This window comes from Marmota flaviventris, chromosome 7, assembly GCF_047511675.1.
Source record: "Marmota flaviventris isolate mMarFla1 chromosome 7, mMarFla1.hap1, whole genome shotgun sequence".
In the NCBI taxonomy this organism is placed as follows: Eukaryota; Metazoa; Chordata; class Mammalia; order Rodentia; family Sciuridae; genus Marmota; species Marmota flaviventris.
In genome coordinates, this window is record NC_092504.1 from 116,622,309 (window position 1) to 116,648,283 (window position 25,975).

At 39.6% G+C, this 25,975-nt stretch overlaps 1 protein-coding gene across 1 annotated transcript in view; it reads left to right on the top strand.

Annotated features, from left to right (window-relative positions):
* The window catches only part of Rnf175 (ring finger protein 175), a 49,318-nt gene that overhangs the window by 19,117 nt on the left and 4,226 nt on the right, over window positions 1-25,975 (top strand). The window contains exons 4-7 of the mRNA XM_071614028.1: window positions 10,526-10,680; window positions 15,763-15,870; window positions 18,774-18,894; window positions 23,876-24,009. Coding sequence (XP_071470129.1) covers window positions 10,526-10,680; window positions 15,763-15,870; window positions 18,774-18,894; window positions 23,876-24,009 — 518 coding nt within the window. The remainder of the gene's footprint in view (window positions 1-10,525; window positions 10,681-15,762; window positions 15,871-18,773; window positions 18,895-23,875; window positions 24,010-25,975) is intronic.

Consider the following 25,975-nt stretch of genomic DNA (forward strand, 5'->3'; position numbering starts at 1 on the left):
TGCTGGCCAGGCCTGGGCATGGTATGGACACCTACTTCAGACTCACTTTCCGTGCAGTGCTGCAGCTCAAAACCCATAAGCATAGACCATCTGACAACTTCAACCTCCCACCTCCTGACCTGCAGTGAGAAAGTGGAAGTTGGGCAGACCTGAATGGAAGTGGGGACTCAAGAGTTGACCAGTAGCTCACTTTTCCAAATCCTAATTAGCACAAGTTTGAACCAATAGCACTGGTACTTTTTTCAAACCCTACTTAGCCTAAGTTTGGACCATTAGCAGGATCCCAAATGCTATGTAAACCTATAGACTGGCACACTCTGATGGAGAAAAACTGCTCTTGGGTCCCCCTTTCCCTGCAAGTGTTCTGTTCCTGTGTCTGTTCTTCAATAAATCCTACTCTTACGCTCACTCATCTTGATCTGTGGATTTCATTCTTCAAATTCAGAAGATAAGAACCTGGAAAGAAAAAGAAATTGATGGTGAGCTGCTGGGGTCCATACCAAGCCCACCATCAAGAACTGCAGCATTCTTGGCTGCAGAGACCTGCAGCCTTATGCAGACCCCACCCTGCAGCAGCCGTGGAGAAACTCCAGTCTCACCTGTCCCGCCCGCCGGCAGAAGCCAGTAATCAAGTTTCATCTCAAAAATTTCGGTTTCACTGCTACTTTACCACCACATCCAGGGGTGTCCGTGAAGTGCAGCAAGTTAGAGCTGAAAGAGCTTGTATAGATTCTATGTAAAAAGGTGTTTTTATGGAAACCCAGAGATAACAAACAAAGACACTAGTGGAAATTGAAGCCTCTGACACCTACAGCTAGAGCAAGCATTAAACACAGACCAGCTCCTAGTCAAATTAATACAAAACCTCACACTAATGGCCCATTTATTTCAACTCCCATCACCTAACCATGTCTGCTTTTCACTCAGAAATTACAAGTGACACTAAGAGGAGAAGTAACAGCCAAGAATTTTCCAAAATCAATGACACGCCAACCCACAGATCCAAGAAACTCAAACACCAAGTAAGATAACTATCAATAAGTCTATACCTAGGCATATCAAATTCACATTGCAGAAAGCCAAAGACAAAGAGAAAATCTTAAAAACAGCCAGAGGAAAAAAATTCAAACCCTCCCTATAAGGGAACAAGGGTAAGAATGAATCTGATTTGTACATACAAACCATAGAAGCAAGAAGAGAGCAGAGTGAAATAATGAAATCTTCAGGGAAAAGGAAACCCACTAACCCAGACTTCTAAATCCACAGAAATTATCCTTTACAAGAAGGATAATTTAAATAAGAAATAAAAACTTTCTCATTCTCAAACATAAAGGAGGAGAAGAAGGAATTCATCACCAGGAGATCTAACCTGCAAGAAATGTTAAAAGGCTCTTCAGAAGTAAAATGATGTAAGAAACTCAGATCTGTATACAGTGTCAGAGAAGGATAAATGTTGGCAAAATGAGATCTTTTATTCTTAATTGATCTAATACATGACTATTCAAAGTATTAATAGTAACACTGCGTTGGAGTGTTATAGCATATGGATCAGTGAAGTGAAATACCATGGGAGGGAGGATTTGAGATTTCTGTTGTAAGCCGTCTGCCTACCAGGTGTGAAGCAGTGCAGTGCTGTTTGGAAGTGGACTTGGGTTAGCTGTAAAGGTATACTGCAAACTCTAAGGCAACCACTAAAAATTTATTACAGTATAGTTGATATACTAAAGGAGAACAGAAAATGGAATCCATAAAATGCTCGCTTAAAACCAAAGAATGCAAAGGAGTGTGGGACAAAAAACAATTGCAACAAATACAAAACAGTTATAAACATAGTATATATTGCTCCAGCTATACCAATACTCACTTCAAATGTGAACAGTCTAAATATATCAATTAGAATATAGGGATTTTCAAAATGGTTAAAAAAACACTAAGACCCAATTATAATGTCATTTGCAAGAAACCCACTTGGTAAAATACTGATACATTAAAAGTAAAGGTTCAGGGAAAGATTTGCAATGCTAAAACTAATCTAAAGAAAGTGTAACTAGCTATATTAATTTCAGACTAAGTTGCAGACTTCAGCCCAGGGAAAATGATCAGGAATAGGGAGAAACATACATAATGATAAAGGGGTCAGTTATTTAATAAAACACAACAATTCTCAATGTATATGCACCTAACACAAAACACCAAAATATATGTGGCTAAGATTGATACAACTGCAAGATAAATAGATAAATCCAATAATATAGTTGGAGATTTCAACACCCCTTTTTCAGTAGTGATAGATCTGACTGGCAGAGAATTAGTAACAATTGAGTTGATCTGAGCAACTCTGTTCATCAACTTGCTCTAGTTGATATTTATAGAATACTTCATCCAACAACAGTGTACACATTATTTTCAAGATCATAAGGAGCAGGGCGCAATGGCGCATGCCTATAATCCCAGCAGCTCAGGAGGCTGAGGCAGGAGGATCACAAGTTCAAAGCCAGTCTCAGTAACAGCAAGGAGCTAAGCAAGACAGTGAGACCCTGTCTATAAATAAAATACAAAATAGGGCTGGGGATGTTGCTCAGTGGTTAAGTACCCCTGAGTCATTCCCTGGCGGAAGGAAGGAAGGTCACAAGGAGCAGTCACCAAGATGCCATGTTCTGAGCCATAAAACACCAAAACAAATTTAGAAGAATAGAAATTATACAAACTATGCTCTTAGTTCACAAACTAGAACTTAAAAACAGGAAACAGCTCAGAGAATGTGATAAATTATTTGGACATTAAATAACATATGGGTCAAATAACTCAAGAAATTAAAAATAATTTGAACTAAGTGAAAATTGAAACACAACTTATCAAAATTCATGAGATACAGTGAAAACACTACTTAAGTGGAAATTTAATAGCATTAAATATACATATTAGAAATTAAGAAAAATCAGAAATCTATAAGAATACATTTGAAGAAACTACAGGAAGAAGAATATTTAAGCCCATAGCAAACAGAAAACAAATGATAAAAATTAGATAATAAATCAGTGAAATTTTAAAATAAGAAACCAATAGAGGAAACTCAATAAAACCAAAAACTAGCTCTTTGAAAAACCTCAATAAATTTGATGGATCCATAACCAGATTAACCAAGAAGAAGAGAGAAAACACAAATTACTAATATCAGAAAAGAAAGATCATCATTACAGGTTTTATTGACATTAAAGGAAAATAAAGGTATATTATGAATAATCCTATGCCCATAAATTTGGGTAATTTAGAAGAAATCAATCAGTTCCTCGAAAGACATAAATTATATTAAAATTCACACAAGAGAAAAAGATAATCTTATTTGGTCTTTATTTTTAAAAAATGGAATGAAAAATTACTAACTTTCCCAAAAAGAAAGCACCAAGCCCAGATAGTTTTGCTAGTAAATCCTACCAAACATTTAAAGAAGAAATAATACCTGTTTTATACATTGTTTTCCAGAAGTTAGAAGCAAACTCATTCATTGATGCCAGAAATACTCTTCTGTCAAAACAAGATTATAAGAAAGGGAAAGTATAAACCAATATCTCTTACAAATATAAGTTCAAAAACCCTCAACCAAATATGAGCAAATCCAATATAATAATAAGAAAAACCTTATACACCATGACCAGGTGAGACTTATCCCCTGTATGAAAAAGTAGTTCAACAATTAAAAATCAATTTATGTAATCAATCATACTAAAAGTCTTCAGAAGAAAGTCTTATTGCTTATCAATAGATGTAGAGAAAGCATTGAACAAGGTCCAACACACGTTTATATCAATATTCTCTACAAACTGAAAATAGGGGGTAGCTTCTCAACTTGATAAAGAATACCAACAAAAAACCTACATATTACATACTTAATGATGAAAAACTAAATGGTTTCTCCCTGAAACAGACAAACAAAGGTAAGACTGACTCCGCATCACTCCTATTCAACCTTGTACTGGTAACACGTAGTTCAATAAGAAAGTAAAAGGAAATTAAAAGTATACAGATTGGAAAAGAAAAAAATTCTTTCATTGCAGATTACACGATTGTCTACATAGAAAACCTCAAAAAGACAACAACAACAACAATACAAACTCCTGGAACCAAGAAGGGATTATAGCAAAGTTGCAAGACACAAGATCAATATACATAAATCAAATGATTTCTTATTTACTAGCAATAAGCAATGGAATTTGAATTAAAACACAATAAAAGGAAAATACACAGGTATAACTCAAACAAAATATGCACAGGATCTATATGCAGAAAACCAAGAAGTCCTAAAAATAAATGGAAAGATATTCTGCATTCATGAATTGGAAGTTTCAATACTGTTTAGGTATTCTTCCCAACTTTATAGAGTCAAGATGAGCCAATCAAAATTCTGGTAATCTAGTCTGTGAACATCAAACAAAGCAAAATGATTCTACAGTTTACACAGAAAAGTAAAGACACAAAATAGATAATTTAACACCGAAGAAGAGTAAAGTGGAAGGAATAACACTATATAACTTCAAGACTTACTGTATGGAAATAGTAATTGGCAAATAATAGACATTAGATTGCTGGCCTATGATGGAGGACTCACAGGTAGACCCTCACGTGGTCAACGTCAACCCATTCTATGACAGAGGATCAGAGACACTTTGATGGACAAAGAAGAGTCTTTTCAAATAGATTCATGATAGAACATTGGCCTTCCAAACAAACAAGAAAAAATTAATCTTGACACAAAGTCGATATTTTTCACAAATTTCACAAAAATTCTCAAAGTGGATCTTCAACCTAAATGTAAAACTTTTAAAAGGTGACATAGGAAAAAAACTTTATGTGAACTTGGGTTCGGTGATGAGTGTTTAGACATGACATTGAAAGCATGATCCATGAAAGAAAATTGGTAAGTTGGATTTTATTGAAATTAAAAACTGTTCTGTAGAAGATACTGATAAGAGAATTAAAAAAAAAAAAAACCACAAGCCACAGACTGGGAGAAAATATTTGCAATCAAACATTTAAATAAAAGACTAATATTCAAAATATACTTGAAACTCAACCTAAAAAAGCAACTAATTTAAAAAATGGCAAAAGATCTAAAAAAACACACTATCAAAAAAGATGGACAGATGGCAAATAAGTATATGAAAAGAAGCTCATCATCATGTCCTAGGAATTTACAAATTAAAACCACAATAAGATACAAATGATGCAAGAATGACTAAAATTCATCAGTCAAGAACCTGACAATATCAAATGCTAATAAGAATGCAGAGGAGCAGGAACTCCTGTTGAAAATAAAGAATTGGAAAGTCACTTTTGGAGGAAATTTGGCAGTCTCCTACAAAGCTATTTGTAGTTTTACCATATGATCCATATGTCACTGTACTAGGCATTTATTTACCCCATTAAAATGAAGACTCTTCATGCAAATATTTATGTCACCTTTATCCATGGTCACCCAATCCAGAAGCAACTAAGATGTCATTTAAAAGCTGAGTAAACAAGCAAACTGCGATACAGCCATGCAGTGAAATACTCTTCAACAACAAAAAGAAAGAAGTTGTCAGGCCATGAAGAAACATGAAGGAACCTTGGTGATACAACCCAGTATAAAAAGGATACATACTGCACGTTTCCGGTTATATGACATTCTGAAGACTAAAACTGCACAATAAATTGATCCGTGGTTGCCAGTGCTTCAGAGGGAAGAAGGGGAGGAAGCAAAGCAGTAAAGTTATTCTGTCTGATACTATAATTGTGACTATAAGACATGATGCATTTGTCAAGTCCCATAGAACTGTGTGTTGCCAAAAGTGGACTTTAAGGTATGGACGCTTTAAAAAGTCAGTTAGGGAGTTGGAGAATCTCAGGGAGAAATGCAGACCATGGCAAAATAATGTAACTGCATTGCAAGGGTCTTTGATAAAGAGGATGGTGGGTGGAGGTCAGGGGTACAGATCTAAGTAACTTTGAAAATGAGCAGTCTGAAAATTAAGGCAATGGGAACTGCCCATAAGCACTGTACTCTGGTTGATAAAGTTATTTCCCAATTGGAGAAGGGCTTAGCAATCCTAACACAGCTGTATGTGTATACTGGAATGGAACAATTAAGTAAATAGGTGACAAATAGTGGAAACCAGGTTACTTGCTGATCGAGTGGGAGTTTATACATAAGCAAGTGAATGAAATTAGAAAAAAGTAGGAAATGCACACACATGTGAATAGCTCTGTATGCTAACAGTATTGCTATTTGTAAAAATTTTTTATAACCTAAAGGTATTATTTTCACATAATTTCAAACATAATTCAGACCATGTATTTAAGAAGAAAGGGACTAATTCATAAAGCCCAGAATATTTTCAGATACAACTTTTAACAAATATGTCCCTCTTCTAAAGTGATCATTTAATCTGTCCAGACAGATTATGTTCTGTGGTCTGTAGAGCTGGATAATTCAGAGCAGCTTATTATAAATACTTAAAACAAAGGAAATGATTTACTTAAAAAATAAAGTAAAAAAATATAATATTAACTGTTCCTTTGTGATGTCAAAAAATGCAAATAGAAAGTGAGTAGAAGGAAAAAAATTGTATTTTGCTTGGGATATGGCCAAATACCTGCATTGTTCCAAAAAGCCACATTTTTAGCACCATGTAGACCAATCATATGAATATTTGAATTTTTCTCTTTACAGCTGACAATCTTGATATGGTGCAGACGTTGGCAGAACTTCAAAGTTAAATTATTTCCAAACGCTTTTAATAGCATTTAATTAAAAATAAAATTTCTTTTAATACCACTCTCTCCACCCTCCCTTAAGTGCACCTACTTTTCATATTTTCAGGAAGTAGGGAGCAGGGTGCCAAGAAAGAATCTTTCTATTACTCTTCAAATTAAAAGAAGGCCTTACAGTTACCTCCACAGAATTTCGGTTTCAGATGCACTATTAACTGGCCTCAATACACAGGCAAATAATTTGTCACAGATTGAAACACTGCTGTCTTTAAATCAACTTCCTGTATATTAGTGTTTCCGTGAAACACTAGGAAATTTTTTTTAAATGTGGCAAGGCACAAATACATTCATTCTTAACATATGTTCTTATATACGTACACAACATTACAGAATCTTATTTAAGAGTTAAATAACAAAATCAACTATCGGGATTGATTTGGAGAGAGAAGCATGGACCAATTGAATTTCTAAGGGTGTAGAGGTTCCTCCCTTTCTTCTTGCTCGATTTAGGTCCACACTTTCATCTATTATCTTTGTGCTGAGAGCAGCAGGGTTTTCTGGAGTTGTGTATTTCCATAACACTTTTCTGCTTACCTCTGAGCATCCCTCTGCTCTCCCGGAAACCCATCCACACCCACACACAAATGGTTGCAGATAGTTGAGTATTTGCAGTGCAAAGGAAATGAGCATTGCATAACTTCTTCCTTTCCCTTTTTAATATTGCATGGCATTCTCATTGTGTACGATTAGACAGATGAAAGATATCTTTGTTTTGACTTGATCTGCAGTCCTTTTCACATTCATTACATGCATGGTAACAAGGAAAAAACCATGGTACCTTTGGGCACCATCTGATTCATCAGGAAATTCTTCCTGCTATGATGTATGGGTGGGGAGAACGTGCGTAATATGGTCCAGATGCACAGGCTGCCCTTTGCCAGCAATGCAGATGTGTTTTATACACACATGCCCAGATGGTGACCCTTCTGGCATTAGTAATGTTTTCCAGACACCAAGCTTCCTCCTTTGCATGTAAGTGCCTCGATTTCACATTTTCATGTGTTTATTTATGAGGCACAGCATTCCTACATTTCACATGTGGCAGTTACTATTAAAAATGAGAAGTTTAAACTGCTCTGGAAATTGATAAAGAATCATTTAAATTGCTATGAAATGGGGCCCTCATTTCAAAATAACTTTTCGTACAACTATTGAATTCATAATGCAAATCTCTGACCCTTCTCTTTGCATGTTGATAAAATATGGTGCTGGGTATACAACTTAAAGATACTTAAGAAATTAAATATTTGCATATATAATGCATGGTAATGATTTTTAGCTTTCCTTTCATTTTGATCTCCAAAGCCTATTTTAAAAAGTAGTTATTCATTGTTAATTATTAATTAAATACAGATATCAACTAAGAGCAATTTGGGATCTTCCAGAAATGGTTCATTCTTATAAATCCACAGGGAGGGAACCCATTTTTTAAAAATATAGTCCAACTGTAGCTCCAAACTATTGTAGATTTCAACTCTGTTGATTTGAAGAAATGGATCAGTCTTACAAATTTTGGCTCATGATCCAAAGCATTTTGATGAATTAAATTGAACTGACTCAACTTTTATTCAAAGAACTCATCATTTTTATGGGGAGAAGATAAAAAAGAAATCGTTATTACATGAAAAATACAAATGACAGATGATCCAATTTTGAAGGATGAAATATCAAAAGTAATAGAGTTTTAAAAGTTAGAAAATGTATAAATTATGATAGAAAACTTTCTCTGTAATCATCTAACAGGGAAGAAATAACCACAAATACTGAGGAGCTCTTTCTAAGGGGCTGTAATTTTTATTGTCAATGCCAGAGAGGGTCAAGGTTGCTCATGCTGAGTGTGAAGGTCAGTAGAGCTTGAATCCTACTCATCTAGATGTGGTTCCAGGTCTTCATGAAAATATTCTGCTTCCTTGAATAAAAATTGTACCACCTGTATAGATATACTTATCTCGGTGTCATAAATAAAGACTATAACTCAGTCATTAAGTTGGACCACACACACCTCATAGGATAGAAAATTGAGGCAATTATCTAATTCAGAAGAGTAAAAAATATTTCCTTTTCCATGAAAATATTCCCTGGAATTTAAAATCAAAACAAAAATTAGGTTATAGGATATCCCCCTGTGAACTCTCCAGATATTCCATATCAGATTTGTTCCTTGGGTATTTTGGTTCAAGTGCATATGTATAATAACAATCGGAATGTTCTCTGAAAGATCTAGAGCAATTCTCGGACTCCAGATCTTCCGTTTTCAGGGAGGCGGCATCAAAATGAAAATAAAGAACCCGGGAAACACCTTCTTGTCCAACAATGAAAGCAGATGGCTATGACGTTGCCTTTTTAACTCACATTTTGAAGACCTGTCCAGTAGTTTCTGTTGTTGACCTTACAAGTCAAGGTCAAGCCCTTATTTAAAGGAGCCAAAAATGTACACACGGACTTTTCTCCTAAACCTTCCCTTTTGCCACAAAGGTTAAGAAGTGTTAGGAAAACAAATGACATTAGCCTTCTTTATACTCAGGATGATGAGTATGAGATGCACAAATTCGAACAACTCTTCCCACATCCAGGCAGGTGTCATTTACCAGTGGTGGGACTCTTCACTGCCAGATCAGCATCCAGATTCAGAATCCTCCACAGAGTGCTGCAGGTGCCACTGAAAATTAACTTCTACACTTGGAGACAAAACCTCTTTGCCATTCCCTTTATGTTCATTGTGAGCAAATAATAGGTAATTAGTCTGAATGGGTAACACATAAAAGACCAGAGGTTACTGCTATTGTCCAAACCTCTCTGCCTCTCCAAAGAGAGAGGACTGGCTGGCCTTAGGTCTTCTCTAAAAAGAAGGACTATTACTACGGTACCCTTGTCAAGTCAGTGACTCACACAGCCCATGGGATTGGGGACAGCCAGGTTAAAGGACCCTCTGCAGGTTACTTGAACTCGGGTCAATGACATAGTCCACAAAGGGGTTATACAGAGAAGAAAAAGAGTAATCCACACATTGGGCCACCTGGAAAAGGTACCAGCCACCAAAGAAGAGAGACTGGTGAGAAGCAGATCCAACAGTCAGGGCAAGGTCGCTAAGCTGCAGAGCACACTGGGACGGCAGGTAGAACACGTCCCAGAGTTATCCCAGAGCTACCTTTAAGTCACTGTCACTTCCTCCTTTGGCACCGCTGTGTACTTTCACATGGGCACGTGATAGCTCTGGGTAACGCAGCATGGTTCTCAGGGTTTCCTGCCCAACATCTCCTTTGATTAGCCCAGGCATCAGTATCCCCAATTTTATAGCTCTAGGGAGACCTGTATGTCCAAAACACATTGCTGTTGAGGCCCCAAATGGCTTCTGAAATAGTGAGATGAAAGGAGGTGACAGAAGATGGACATTTTGGATTGTCACCCATTTGGATATCAGATGGACGCACCAGTTCACTCCATAGCTTGGCATGTGTGGGAAAAGATCATGATTGAACGGTGAACCAGTTGCTTGGTGCAGGCATGATGGTAAAGGCATGCCCCACAGAGCAGAGTCTGAGTGTCATGGAGACACTGTGGTTAGAGTTAGCTCAGTGGCAGAACTTGTACTTGGCATGCACGAGGCCCAGGGTTCAATCCTCAGCACCAAAAGATAATTTTAGAAAAACAATAATGGAAATGCCATCCAGGCCCTCGGTCACTGAAGGAGTCTTTCTGTTCATTTCTCTGACAGCTGGTAACCTTGCTGCAGATGTGGGTCGTCCCTTTGTATTTTACAATAAAGCTTTACTGGTGGCGGTTTCTATCCATGTGGGGAATGTTCTCGGTGATCACCAGTTATATCCTCTTCAGAGCTACCCGAAAACCCCTCTCAGGGAGAACACCACGGTATGTATTGCATTCCTTCCTTCCCCAAGAGCCCCTTTATTTTAAAACTTAAAAGGTATATTGGACGTCCTTTTCCCTAGGAAGGTGAGGGGAGGCGGTTACACTTCCTCTGAACTTCTTTTACTTTTGTTATCAAAACTATTTGGAGACCAGCTGTACTAGTCTTCATTCACACTCCTTATCTAATGGTGATTCAGACATGCCTGTAAAATTTATAACTTCAGGTATGAGCTCATGAAGGCCAGGAGAAAGAGAAGTGAAACTGTTTCTTAAAATTTTCTAGAGCACTGTTTGCATGATTATTTTTAGCTCAGCAAATAGAGCAAGAGTTGAAAGTTTATGCTTCAACATGAAAATATATATTATAAGTAAGAGGCAAACATTACTCTCACAAGAATTTTTTGTTTTCTTTTTTTGTTTGTTCAGTTTTGGGTACTGGGGATTGAACCCAAGGGTACTTAACCCCTGAGCTACACCCCAGTCCTTTTTTGTATTTTAGTTAGAGACAGAATCTCACTGAGTTGCTTAGGGCCTCACTAAGTTGCTGAGACTGGCTTTGAACTCGCAATCCTCCTGCCTCAGCCTCCCAAGCTACTGATTACAGGCATGTGCCACCAAGCCCGACTCATAAGGATCATTTAATTGCTATTGCTAATCTCTTCAGATTGATAGACTTCTGTTGTATCATGCACAAATCTTAAGAGCTTATAATGTGCCTACAGGTTTGTTCTTACTTGTTCTGGGCGAGATACAAATCACCAAGACAAAACTACAATGAGATAATGAAAAAGTATATAAAATTACTTTATATACTTTTTTTATAAAATAATTTTTTTATAAAATTATTTTGACTTTTTGTGGAGAATAAATCATAAGCTTCTGTGTAATAGTTTCATGATTACTTACCCATTTAGATGTTTTATTATCCTGTAAAATAGTAGGAGAGATAAACATTAAACTTTCCCTTCTAGAGAAGATGATGCAGGGAGATATATAAGATAAATATGATGATAAAAATTGAAATTCAAATATACCAACTCAGGTTTATGAGTATTTTAATTCCACTTTGGGAAGAGCTTTGTGGCAGTGTTAGATCTTCTGACACCAGCCAGGTTGGGGTCTTGGACAGCCATTGTACAACCCCATTTACCCATCAGTAAAATGGAAACATCACAATCTTTCTCCTTCTTACAATGTGTTATAAGTTAATTAATATTTAAAGTGCTCTGAGCTTTGGATGAATCCAGATGTACCTGTCTCTCTATATGCATCATATAGAACAGGATCTGTATTGTATTTGAATGAGGCCCACGTGCCCACTGTATAATGAATCACCCTAGCTAAATACAGTGTTTCTGGACCCATCAGTTCACCCAGTGCAGAGGAAGTTTGTTACAAGAAGCATCACATGCTGTTTCATCTTCATGGCTGACATTTCAGATGGCCAAGGTATCACGCCATCTGCTTCTCATGCACATAGCAGATCCACCTCAGCTTCTTCCTGCCTGGCCAGCTCTGCCCCCTGGAGTACCATCTGAGAGCCAAGAGCTGTCATTAGATCCAGCTGCCATTGGAGGAGACAAAATGGGAAAGGCTAACAAGGGCCTATTCTAGAAAAGCAGCAAGATAAAGGGGCCCCTCTGTATGAGGGGTAGTAGGCCTTTGATTTTTTTTTATGGGCCTTTGATTGCTCATGCTGCATATGAGTCACATCTTAGCTGCCTGCCATTTGGAAGCAGAGGATTTCCTTCCAGGCTAGGTAAGCTGGGCAAAGCAAGTCAACATTGGTGCAAAAGGTAACTTCAAGAAGTATGGTCTCCAGCACCAACAGAATTTGAAACTCAGCTGTTCCTCCACTGGAGCACGCCAAGCCCCTGCTGTGGTACAGAATACCAGAGAAGGGGAAGTGAATTTCCTCTTTACTACTATAGTTGGGTTGTTTGGCAAGCAATGAAGTTTAAGCTCAATTAAAAAAAAAAAAACAGGCCACACACAAGCCACCGAGAATTCAACTTGGCCACATCAGTTGTAACCCAAGGTCAAGCTCTCATTTGGATGCTGCTTGGCCTCCAATAACACAATTGCTCAATAGCTTTAGAGGTGTAAGTTTGAGTCATGAGAAAGTTCTGGACTCTACTATTTCTGGAAACTTGTATCCCAATAAACTGGAAGATTATGATGTGGAAAATCTAACACATTCATAACAATGTTGAAGCATATTGAGCATTAATGTGTTTAGACCCGTTTTTTTGGGGGGTGTACTAAAGACTGAACTCAGGGCACTTAACCACTGAGCCATGTGCCAAATCCTTTTTATTTTTCCTTTTGAGTTAGGGTCTCAGTAAGTGCTTAGGGCCTTGCTTAGCTGCTGAGGCTGGCCTAGAACTTTCGATCCTCCTACCTCAGCCTCCAGAGCCACTGGAATTATAGACATGCACCACCATGCCCATCATGTGCCGGTCTTTTTTTTTTTTTAACATTTTAAATTTAAGTTCTAATTAGTTATACATGACAGAAGAATGTTCTTTGATACATCATACATAAATGGAGTATGACTTCTCATTTTTCTGTTGTACATGATATAGAATCACACCAGTTGTGTAATTATATATGCACATAAGGTAATAATGTCTGATTCTTTATTCTGTTTTCTTAATCCCATATTCTCTCCCCTCCCTTCACACCCCTCTGTCTAATACAGAGTACCTCTATTCTTCTCTAGATATCCCCCACACTTATTGTGAATTAGCATCTGCATACCAGAGATAACATTTGGCCTTTGGTTTTGGGGGATGGCTTGTCATGCTTAGCATGATATTCTCCAGTTCCATCCATTTACTGGAAAATGCCATAATTTCATTCTTCTTTAAGTCTGAGTAATATTCCATTGTGTATATGTACTACATTTCCTTTATCCATTCCTCTGAGGTCTTTTAAACACGAATCCATCATCTCACTATATCATCATCATAATCATCATTATAATCTTCAGTAGGATGTCAAGAGTTGGCAGTATATAACCTTACTTTACAAATGATGCAGTCATAGGAAGAAATGCCAAGTAAGTTGACCAAAGTCCACAGGCGGTGAGTGGCCAGCCCAGGGTCAACCAAAGGCTACTAACGCAAAACAGGCTGTGGGTTCATGAAATCAACAAACTCTTCTGCACAGACAGACCTTGTAGTTCAAAAAGCTGTTAGTCCTGGAACCTCTCCCACACTGGCACAGCTTTGAGAGAGGCCCCTCAAGGCAAGAACAGGGTGTGCCGAGTGCTTGAGTGTGCAAGGAGCACAGCCTCTGGTGTTGGCCGGCCATGGGGGCTAGTGGGAGGACCCCTTAGAGCTTGCCCACTTCCCCATCATCACCCCTTTTAGCAACAAACTCCCCCCTTGATCTGGCTGCACTGAGATCCAAACTGCTCAACACAAGCAAATCCAAAGAACCTGTGGCCCAAGTGTCACTGTGGCAGAAAGACCCCCAAAGCCCCCTCTGGCCTGCCCCACCTCACAGTACTGTAAGCCAGCCCAATGCAGCCTTGCAAGTGCCCAGCTCCACAGGGTCCACCAGGCCTGCGGCTCCCACAGGACAGGAGTACACCCAGGGAGGAAGTGCCTGCTCACACGAACCTTAGGTGTTGGTTTATTGAAAGGGAGAAAGCATCTCACTACAGAAATGATCTAAATGGCCATTCATTTCTCACGCTGGCCCACAAGCCCCATTAAACCATAATGGTACAGAAAGGCCCAACTACTGGAACTCGATGAAAGAAAGCATCTTTTAAAACCAAAGCTTGCAACAGTGACATCATAGAGCTTAAGCATTCAGTGCATTGGCCCCAACGGGGAGCGAGCTGGAAGGGAGAGGCTCGGAGGCCAGAGGATGGGGCGGAATCTCCAGTGAGATTCTGAGTGTGGTTTTGGTGTTGGGTGAAGGGCAGGGAAAGGGCAAGGGCCAAGCAAGCCTCCTGCCACTGTTCATCCTGTGAGCCATGTTCCAGCCACCCCTGTATTGTCTTCAGGCACCAAAGACAAGCCCCCAGCTTCTTCCCTCACTCCCTGCTCCAGTGGGCTTCGCCCTCCGCCATGGCCCACCAGGAGCAGAACTGGACTCTCAACCTCTTCCCTCAGCCTCCTAGGCCTTGCTGCTGTTCTTCTAAAGGCTTTTACAGTCAGGGAAGACGGAAACAGGCAAGGAGCAGGGCTCCCTCCAGCTTCTTCTCTCTCCCTCCATCCTTACCTCCCCCTAGTCCCTGTGAGAAGAGGGAAGGCCTCGGGGCCTCCTGGTGAATCATGGGCTGTGCACATGACCTGTTCACATAGCAGAAGTCAAGGCTCGAGTGCTCTTGTGATTGCTTCCCCAGGGCTACAAGAGGGACTTTTGGGGTGAGGAAGGAGGGCTGGGCCCACGACTGAGCTAGGGATCTAGGGGCGACACCGCAGGAGGGAAGTGGGACTATTGGAGGGGGGCTCTCCTCTCTTGACTTCTCCCATGATACTTTGCTTCCCTCAGAAGCAACTCCTGCCAAAACCACTCTAAAGGAAGCCTTCAGCCACACGAGAGGGTGGGGAGGGGAAGGCAGGGTCCCAGGTAGAGGAACACTTCCTGAAAGTCATGATTACGTGACAGACATAGAGAAGCTAAAATGCTTATACCAAGAAACACATGAGCATGAGGGTAGCTTTTATCCACTTGCTGCTATTAGATTAAAACTGTAGATTATTCTTTCTTTTTAAGTATTTTTTAGTTGTGGATGGACACAATATCTTTATTTTATTTATTTATTTATATGTGGTGCTGAGGCTTGAACCCAGTGCCTCACATGTGCTAGGCAAGTGCTCTACCACTGAGCTTCAACCTCAGCCCCAAAACTGTAGATTATTCTTGAATTCAGTGTATGTGTGTGTGTGTGTGTATGTGTATACACACACATGTATACTTATGTGTATCTACTTCTATACTTATGTTCTGTATAGTATGTACTACATCAAATTCTAGAAACTAAGAGTTGATTTGTAACAATGTTTGAAAAAGATAAAATACTTTATGTCACGTGCCATGTTTCTCCCTATTTTTCATTTACAGATTGGTGTACAAATGGTTCCTCCTAATCTATAAGCTCAGCTATGCATTTGGCGTTGTGGGTTACTTGGCTATCATGTTTACAATGTGTGGATTCAACTTATTTTTCAAGTAAGTGTCTCCAATTTTAGGATATGGCTGTCTCAGCACTTGCTTGAAATAGTCACCTGACTGTGTTCTCTCATCTGGGAGCATCTGGACCTGTATGTTCCAGGAACAGAATTTTTATAGTAGATATCCACACATCATCTTATTATTGGGGGAATCCCAAGAAAAGGAGCACTCCACAAAACAAAAGAAAAAGAAATTAAATTAGGATCTTTAAAGAGAATCTATATACTTGATCTACAAATTTGAAACAACACAATTGAAAGTGGGTCTCCAGGGGTGGTAGAGGAAATCCTTACTGAACTACAAGGTTCCCCTGTGAAATTCTAGAGTCCAGACCTCCTTCACACACCTTCTTCCTTAAAACCTTTAGAACTTCACTGCCCAATATGGTGGTCATGTGACCACCAAGCATTTTAAAGATGAAATAAAATGCCATTAAGTGTAAAATACATACTGGATTTCAAAACCAGAATGAAAAATATTTTTATTGAATACATATTGGAATGATGGTATTTTAAATACAGGTGGGATAAATTTTATCTGTTTCTTTTTACTTTTTTAAAGGTTAACACATTTAAAAGATTTAAAATTGCAGTCACGTATCTGTCATTTACTGATGAGAATACGTTTTTGAGAAATGCGTTGTTAGGCAATTGCGTCATTGAGAGCCCTCACACAGTGTATTTACACAAACTAAGACAGACACCGTGTCACTAGGTGATATTTTCTTATGGAACCATCGTGATCCATGGGTCCATAATTGAAATGTCATTATGCAGCTCACAGCTGTGTTTCCACTGGTCTCCATTGAAAATATGTCAGAATTTTGTTGATAGTATCATGAAATCTGTTGTTGGGGAAAGTTGAAAAAGGAGAGAAGTGGGTACTTAGAAACAAACAGAAAGAATAACAGAAGAGAAACGCTTTTGAGAAATAAAGGAAACTGGGATAACGGTGTCTATGACTCAGTTCTGTGCCCCCATTTGGAAGGAGCTTGCTGGATTGTGCTGTGATGAGATTCTCACAGGCAGAGCTGAGGCTAGTGGTTGCTATTGTATTAAGATTCTTCTCTACCAGCCGCAGGTTTGTTACTATACTTTTTATCAATAAGCTTTTAAATCCAAACTGCCCTGCAGGTGGAGGGAAGATGGTCTTTATCTCTCCACTACCCTAATCCTCAAATACACCCAAGCAAATCCTGAAAGGACTCACATCACCAAAAAAAAAAAAAAAAAAAAGAATCTATCTCCTAAATCTACAAAGCTTTCTGCTTTTACCATGTTCTCCTTAAATTAACAGAGCACAAAAGCAATCAAAAAGAGATTCTAGACACAGACCATCCAACTCTGCTCCATGTTCTGCTCTGTCTCCAGTGAGTCCCAGCAGGCCACCCAGGCTTTGGAGATTGTCTTACAAATCTAATAAAGCAAATGTGCAAGGATTAAGATTCATTTAGTTTTTAAAAGAGATCTTTCCCTTTAAAAGGAGGGGCATGATCACAAAAGAATCCTAGTGAATTTAAAATATGATTCAATTTGCAGGGGAAATATTTTTTGTTGTTGCTCATACATATCAACAATGGCATAAGAGTTATGGGTCTCAAAATCTGAGCTTAATTCTTAGCTTTGTTATTGTACCAATTGTCATGTGAAGGAAATAATTTTTTTTCTAGTCACCGTGTTTTCACATGCAAAATGAGAATAATATCTAACACATTTGTTAGGTAAGAAAAAGTATATGAAGGCACTTTGTAGAATCTAAGTGCTAGACCCTTCCTGTAATGTAGAATCACCTGACAGGATCTTGGAAACTACTACTGGCCAGGCCCTGCCCAGACCAATTAAGCCAGAGTCCTCATGGTGGGTCCATTCACGCACCAGTATATTTTTAGATTTCCCCAGGTGACTCTAATCTATGTTTCGTGCCAAGAATCATATCTAGTGGGTTTTAACATTAGCTGCCTATTTGCATCCCCTGGTGTACAGGAGCTTTAAAAATCATTGCTGCACAGGTCCCATCCTCAGAGATTCTGATGTAATTGAGCTGGGGTGTGGCTAGACATGGAGATGTTTCTATATTCAACCCACCTTGAGACTCCTGGTTAGAATGGACTTATCTAAGCACTGAAAACCTAAGACACATTTAAAGACTCTAGCAGTATCCCTTGACCTGTGGTTTCACCTTCTTTGGTTTCAGTTACCTACAGTCTACCATAATCCTAAATATTAAATGGAAAATTCCCAAAATAAATAATTTTTAAATTGTACACTGTCCTAAGTAGCCTGATGAAATCTTGTACCGTCCCACTCTATCCCACTCAGGATGTAAATCACCCCTTTGGGTAGTATACCCATGCTATATGTGCTACCTTCCTTAGTCGCTTAGCAGTTAACTCAGTTAGTTACCGGATCATCATCTGTCATGATATCACTGTGCTTGTGTTCAAGTAATCCTTCTTTTATTTAATAATGGCCTCAAAGCACAAACTTTTATTATAGTAGATTGTTTCAGTTACTCTATCATTTGTTGTTAACTTCTTACTGTGCCTGATTATAGATCAAACTTTATCTTAAGTCTGTGTGTGGGGAAAAATAGTGTGTATATAGTTCAGTACTAGCCAGATCTCATGCATCTACTGGTGATCTTAGAACATATCACCTGGGAATAAAGGGGACTACTCAAGAATTCCTTTGTCCATTGACGCTGGGTGGTACAGTTGGAAAGAAATTTAGAGAATTTAAAAATGTTTCCTATTTAAAAAAAAGAACTAAATAAATAAGTGAAAAAGTACATATCCACAGGGCTCTTTTTTACAGACTGTGGCAGGAGATCTTTTCCAAGCTCCAGCTTTTCCTCTGTTCCCCCAAGGCCACTTCATTATTCCCTTTTACTGTTTTCAATAGAATCAAGGCTAGAGATTCCATGGATTTTGGCATTGTGTCCTTGTTCTATGGCCTCTACTATGGGGTAATGGGGAGAGACTTTGCGGAGATCTGCTCAGATTACATGGCTTCTACTATAGGGGTAAGTATTGCTTTCATTGTTTGAAACCATTTATGACACAAGGAGAAATGGTCTCATCTTACATATTTGCATCATTTCCTTTGGTTCTATTTTGAATATTCCAACCTCATTGTTCCCTGGATTCTCCTTGCATCCAAAAAAAAAATCTTTTTTGATTAATTTGAAAGTATATTTTATAAAAAAAATTTAATAAGAAAGTACATTTTTTATATAGAATGGTTGGGGAATAAGACATCTTCTAAAATATGCTGACTCTTTGAGTCATCATACCTCACGTACTATAGATGGCAATGTTTAAAGGATTCATAAAAGATCAACCTTCCAGGTGCAGTTGTATTTCCTGCAACTTGGGAGGCTGAGGCAGGAGGGTTGCAAATTTGAGACCAGTCCCAGCAACATAGTGAGGCCCTAAGGACTTACTGAGACCTTTTCTCAAAATAAAAGAAGGGCTAGGGATGAGGTTCAGTGGTTAAGCAACCTTGGGTTCAATCCCTGGTACCAAAAAAAAAAAAAAAAAATCAACCATAAAAAATTAAAGAAAAAAAAACCCTGTATCTATCTGAAAAAAACAAAAAATGCTGCCTAATGCAAATAAAAATCTCATTTGAGGAACTTGCCTAGCAAGCATAAGGTTCTGGATTTGATCCCCATCATTGAAAAATAATTCACATTTGATACTACATAAAACACTTCATACTCAACAATAATGTAGGGCAATACTTATCATAAAGATTGCTTATCATTACACAGCAACTGAAGAATGAGAAGATAGAAAAATGTGCTAAATGTGTTCTGACTGTATATTGTAATTGGTGACTAGAAGTGTTTTAAATCTCAAATAGTTGTGGTTCCTTTTTCCCCCCCAAACTTTCTGAAAATTGAAATTCAGAATGGATATACTTTCTAGTTAGATGGATTCCAGACTCAAATCTTAGGAACATTCATCTGTGTCTGGCATATGCACATCTCTAAACACTTACAAACAAAGGGCTCCAGGTTTCAGGTATTCCACATCCTGTCTACATGCCTCTGGGTACACAGCCAGATATGAAATGGAAAAATTAGTGTACATAACAAGAGTGGACTTCTTTCCATTTGTAGGGCAGAACCTAAATGGACATGACCTTGATATCATCTTCACCCCATTTGTCCTTCCACTCCACCAAGGGCTCTATTATACTCTCCTCCAGAGCCTGCAACCCAACTTCTGTGGTACAATTCATGACCCTTGGAATTCCTCTGCCAAGTGTTATCTGTGGGACAAGTGCATTTCTTATAAGGTTCAAGGTGAGCACAGGAGGAGCATCTTCACTCTCTTTTCCAACAAAAAAATCACAAGTCACACTCCTATGACAATTCCCAAAGCCTCTTGTGCTTGTTTATGAACAGGAAAGGAAGAGAAGGGTTGTATGTGCTCTGTTCTCCAGTGGACCGAGAAGAGACTTCACTGGGTGAGATAACCAAGGACTTAAGCACCAACTTTCTGTAGAGTTCTCACCTGATCTCACATCTCTGGTCATCAACATCTTGTCATCCTCTGTCATCTTCATTCCACTTACCAAATCTATAAAAACCACTGTCCCAAGCCATTGGCACAGCCACCAATGATTTGGACTAATTTGGGAGGGGGGGGTGCTTGGGACTAAGTAAGGAAGAAGCTAAGGGGGAGCGATCGCTCTTCCCATACCAGTGCCTGAGCCCACAACAGATCAATTAAGCCAGAATCTCTGGGAGTGATGCCAATGCATCTGCTTTGTTTTAAAAGACTCCTTAGAAAAAGGAATGAACTGACTATTAAGCCATCCAAAAATGGGAGTGAATTTTAAATGCATATGGCTGAGGGAGAGGAGCCTGTCCAAAAAGGCTCCATGCTGTATGATTCTGTTTATACAACATTTTGGAAAAGGCACAACTATAGCACTGCTGAACACATCAATGGTTGCCAGGGCCTTAGGGAAGGAGTAGGGTTTAATAGGTGAAGCACAGGGAAGGTTTTATAGTAGTGGAAAACCTCTGTTTGATGCTGGAATGGTGGATACATGACACTCTGCATTTTTCAAAACCCATAAAACTATGTCACAGAAAAGATGACCCTTTATGCATGAAAATTTTAAAAATTATAGCAGAGGTCAGAAAAACCCAGGGTAGAAGGTAGACTGTGACAAAAGAATCTAAATGTATTTGAAAAAAATAAAAAGTGCGGAGCAGAATGTGTTACCCAAGTAGCTGAAATGCATAGAGATTGTAAGACTAAAAGCAAAAGGCATTATGTTATAGTTGATAAAGTCATTGCTCTCAGACTATGGATTACAATTTTGATACCACTATTCATGTACTCTGAAACGGAACCTGTAAGTGGATGGCTGATAATGGAAGCTAGGTTTCTCACTGTCTCAATGAGAGATCCCTGCCAAGCAAAGAGAAGAGGTTAGAATGATCTGTGCAGGAATAAATTAGGATGAATAAGAGATATTAGTATGAACTCCTGATTAGCTTAATACAGGTGCAGATGAATACATACAGAAACATTTTCAGGTCTGGGTACATGCACAGCTTGGTTCACAAGACACATTTCCTTGCTCTGTCAGTTAAGAGGTCCTAGAAGCAATGACACTCCAGTGGCACACCTAGGACCCAGGGGTTGGTTTCTGGTACCATTCTGCAATAAAAGGAACCAGGGCTTCTTGGAGAAATGACTTCATTAAAGATCTGAACAAGGAATATAGATCTGAACAATGACTTCATTCTCTATGTGAACAAGAGCCTGGAGCATCCTGGAGGACTTGAAAGTAAGGCCATCCTAAAACCAAGACTAGGAAAAAAAAGAAAAAAGAAAAAAAACCCACAAGGATGGAGATGTCAAAGAACCACAGAAGCAAACCAGAAGAGCTCCCAGTAGCCAGAGCTGGAAGTTGGGCAACAAAACAGTAGCAGTACTAGGTTATAACACTATCCGTCCTCTCTTCGTCACTGTGAAAAAAATACCTCATAAAACAACTTAAAGGAGGAAAAGTGTATTCTAGCTCATGGTCTCAGAAGTCTCAGTCCATGGCCAGCTGGCTCCATGGCTTTGGGCCCGAGGTTAGGCAGTTACTATGATGGAACAGTGTGGTGGAAGAAAGCTGCTCAGCCAATGGCATCAGAGCAGGCGGGGAAGGGACCACAGACAAGCTATAATCCCCAACGGCGTGCCGACTGACTTCCTCTAAGTATGCCCATCCTGCCTGCAGTTTCCACCACTGCCCAGGAGTGCATGCAAATTTTTAATCCATTGTTATGGTTTAGATGTCAGTCATCCCCCAGAAGATACGTGAGACAATGCAAGAATTTTCAGAGGTTAAATGATTAGATTAAGAGAGCTGTAACCTAATCTGTGGATCAGTCCACTGATGATTAACTGTGGGTAGGTAGGTTGTGGCTGGAGGAAGTAGGTCACTGGGGGTGTGACTTTGCGGTTTATATTTTGTCCCTGGTGATCAGAGGTTCTCTCCGTCTCCTTCCCCCCACTTCTTCCTGTTACCTTGTGCTAAGCCACTTTCGTCCAGACACTTCTCTACCCTGGTGTTTTGCCACATCTCGGGCCCAAAGCTATGAAGTCAGCTGACCGTGGACTGAACCTCTCAAGCCAAGAGTCTCAAACTTTTTGTCATCTAAATTGTTCTCATCAGGTATTTTGGTCAGAGTGACTCAAAAAAACTGATGAAAACATCCATTGAATGGATTAATACACTGACTAGAACCTAATGAGGCTAGAGCCCTCATGATCCAATTATTTCCTGAAAGCCCCACCTGTAAACATTGCTGCATTGGGAACTAAGCTTTGAACACATGAGCTCTGGGGCGGGGGGACGTTCTGGATCCAAAGCATAACAAAGCCAAGTATAAAATAAACAGCTATATATGACCATATTCATGTAAATAAATGATCAAATAAATAAATAGATGGAGAATAGATAAGTCCATGAGGAATAGTTCCACATAACTGACGCTGCTGATGGAGGTTGTGATGGTTCAACTTTGTGTCCATTTACCGAGGCTGTGGTGCCCAGTTGTCTGTTAAGCTCTGGTCTAGATATTGCTATGAAGGTATGTCATGCATATGATTAACTTCTATAATCAGCTGACTGTAAGTGAAGGAGGTTTACCCGTGGTAATGTGGGTGGACCTCATCTAATCAATTAAAGGCCGAAAAAAGCAAAACCTGAGGCTTCCTAGAGAAGAAGGGATCCTGCCTCAACAGCAGCACCAACTCTTCCCAGGGTCTCCAGCCTACTAGCCTTTCCTGCAGGTTTCTGACCGACAGTCCCCATAAACATTAAAATGAATCAGTAATTGTAATAGAGGAAATGGGGTGTGTGGCACATGGGTAGTCTGTGCTATGTCTGTGTTGATCTCTTTAAAAAAAAAACCTATTATAAAATAAATATCTTATTTAAAAAAAAAAAAGTATTTCCTAGGAACTCTAATGTGCCACTAATGCTGAGAACCACTTCTCATCCACAGAAGACGCAGTATCCCAAGTTAGAATTGTGGTGATTAGTCTGTGTGCTCCCCAACCAGAACATGGGAATTAAGGAGGGGGGATAAAAGATGCCAGGATTTTCTGCAGATCTCTGAAACAGAATCTCCAGGAGAATAAAGAGAAGGGCCAAATGAAGGATAAACCCAAAGCTTCCCTTATGATTCTGAACTACCGCCCTGGATAAAAGCGATTCATTTCAAGGGATTCCTAAATACTGAGGTTCAAAGGGTGGTTTACAGGTGGTGATGCGCATTGGGTCCACCTGGGATTCAGGGTTGTATCTCGTAACTCCTTTGCAGCATGGGCCCCACAGGAAAAGATGTCAATTTGTCACCCAACTGAGAAGCAATGAAGACTCCATGCACCAAGGGCTGCCTGTCCGGCACCTGGCCGTGGCTGCCCTGCGGTCAGTGGCGGCTGCTCTCCTGTCCAGCAGCGCTCTGTTTTTTCCCCTAACAGTTCTACAGCGTCAGCGGGATGCCCACAAGGAGCTTGGCTGACGACATCTGTGCCGTCTGTGGACAGAGGATCATCGTGGAGCTCGATGAAGAGGGGCTCATTGAAAACACCTACCAGCTGTCGTGTAATCACGTGTATCCTTCCCTGGGAACCCGCGGCCTTCCTCCTTCCTCGGGCTTCTGTCTTCCCTCCCTTTCCTCCTCCTGTCCCCATCTCCTCTTCCATCTCCAAGTCCCAGACCTTTGTCCTCCAGCCCAGTCTTTGGAGACTTTCTGATAATCTTTGCTGAATAATGAGCTGCCAATTAAAATGAACTCCAGTAATGTCCCTTTTTCTTTTTGGTGGCAGTACAAGGGATTGAAGCCAGGGTGCTTACCACTGAGCTATATCCCTAGCCCTTTTATTTTTATTTGAAACAAGGTCTCACTAAGTTGGCCTTAAACTTGTAATACTGCCTCAGCCTCCTGAGTCACTTGGATTACAGATGTGCATCACCGTGCCTAGCCAGTAATTTTCTTTTTAAAGAGGACTCTTAGTGCCACGTGGCCAGAAAGGCTGCAGCACCTGAGCAGGATGTTGCCTGCGGAAGCTGGTAGAAACCCCAAGTGAGCACATAACTAAGAAAGCCTAGGGAAAGAAGGAGATTAAGGGTGAGAGAAAGAGTAAAAGTAGGGGGCTGGAGGTGGAGTTTAGGCATAGAGCACGTGATCAGCATGCATGAGGCCCCGGGTTCCATCCCCAGAACCAAAACCAAAACAGAACAGTGAAGTGTCAAGTGGAGGGAAGAACTCAAGACTATTCAGGAGGAGCTGATGTCTGAGTCTTTTTTTTTTTTTTCAACCAGGGATTGAACCCAGGGTTGCTTATCCACTGAGCCACATCCCCAGCCCTTTTTTATTTTTGTTTGTTTTGAGACAGGGTCTCACTCAGTTACCTAGGGCCTTGCTCAGTAGCTGGGGCTGGCTTTGAACTTGCAATCCTCCTGCCTCAGCCTCCTGAGCCACTGGGATTAGAGGCATGTGCCATCACGCCCAGCCTGGTGTCCAAATCTTGGTGGGCCAAAAAATCTAAAGTGTGCTTTTGCCTAGAGAAAATCCTAGGAGCCCCCTTGTAGAAAAAGGAATCATAGTGGGTGGCCAAGGGAGAAAACCAAACCCTTTTATCAGCTTTTTTGGAAGAAGTGTTAAAAATAATAGTGCCACAAGCAGCAGAACACCTTAAATGACAAAAGGAAGGCCCAATATGTGACTTCTTGTTCTTTAATCATTTGGCTCCTCTGTCTGTGGGTTTTTCCTCCAGCAACTCTCTATTGACTGAGGCATCTTGATGTGGGAGGTATCAGACAAGCCAGACCTGGAAGCTAGCATTATTGGGAACTCCAGGCACCCCTGATAAGGGCCTCAGTAGATTGAAAAATGCTGGCATCAAGAATCATGAACAAAGCATGGGCCGTCCAAGCATGTAACTATGGATATCCAAGTTGTGTTGGGGTTGGCCAACAGTCCATACTTTAATTTGTTCCTAAATAAAAAAAGCATAATTTATATTTATTTTATAATACAGTATCAATTTTATAACATTATCTCTGTATACCCAGCCAAATCAAAGCTCTGGCATTATGAAATGGTTATACCAGCTGTCGTGTACCGCTGACACCCGCCTATTTCAGTCAGTAATACCTAATGCCTTCGAAGTGCAGGGCCCGTGATTCAGTTCTGTTTAACCTGGACAGTTTCCACTTATTCAATTCTGAGAATAGAATCAAAAACTGGTCCAAATGCATCTCAAATGTGTAATAGGAGCCTTTTCTCCAACATGTAAGCCTTAAAATTTTAAGGGAAGAAACACAAAAGATATCCCATATGGCATTCTATAGTGGTTTTTCAGTATGATACTTTTCCAAAAAAACTATCAGTCTAAGTCAAAATTTTCCAAGTCTGGCCTTAGTTTTAAATATGATTTACTTTTCAAATGTTGGAACACAGCCCCTTATTCCATTTGCAAGTGGAAATATTTTCTCTTTCCACCTTAAAAAGCCCTTAGAGATGGTGGTACGTGTATGTATATGTGATCTAAATGTAGTCACCTTTAAATTTGCTT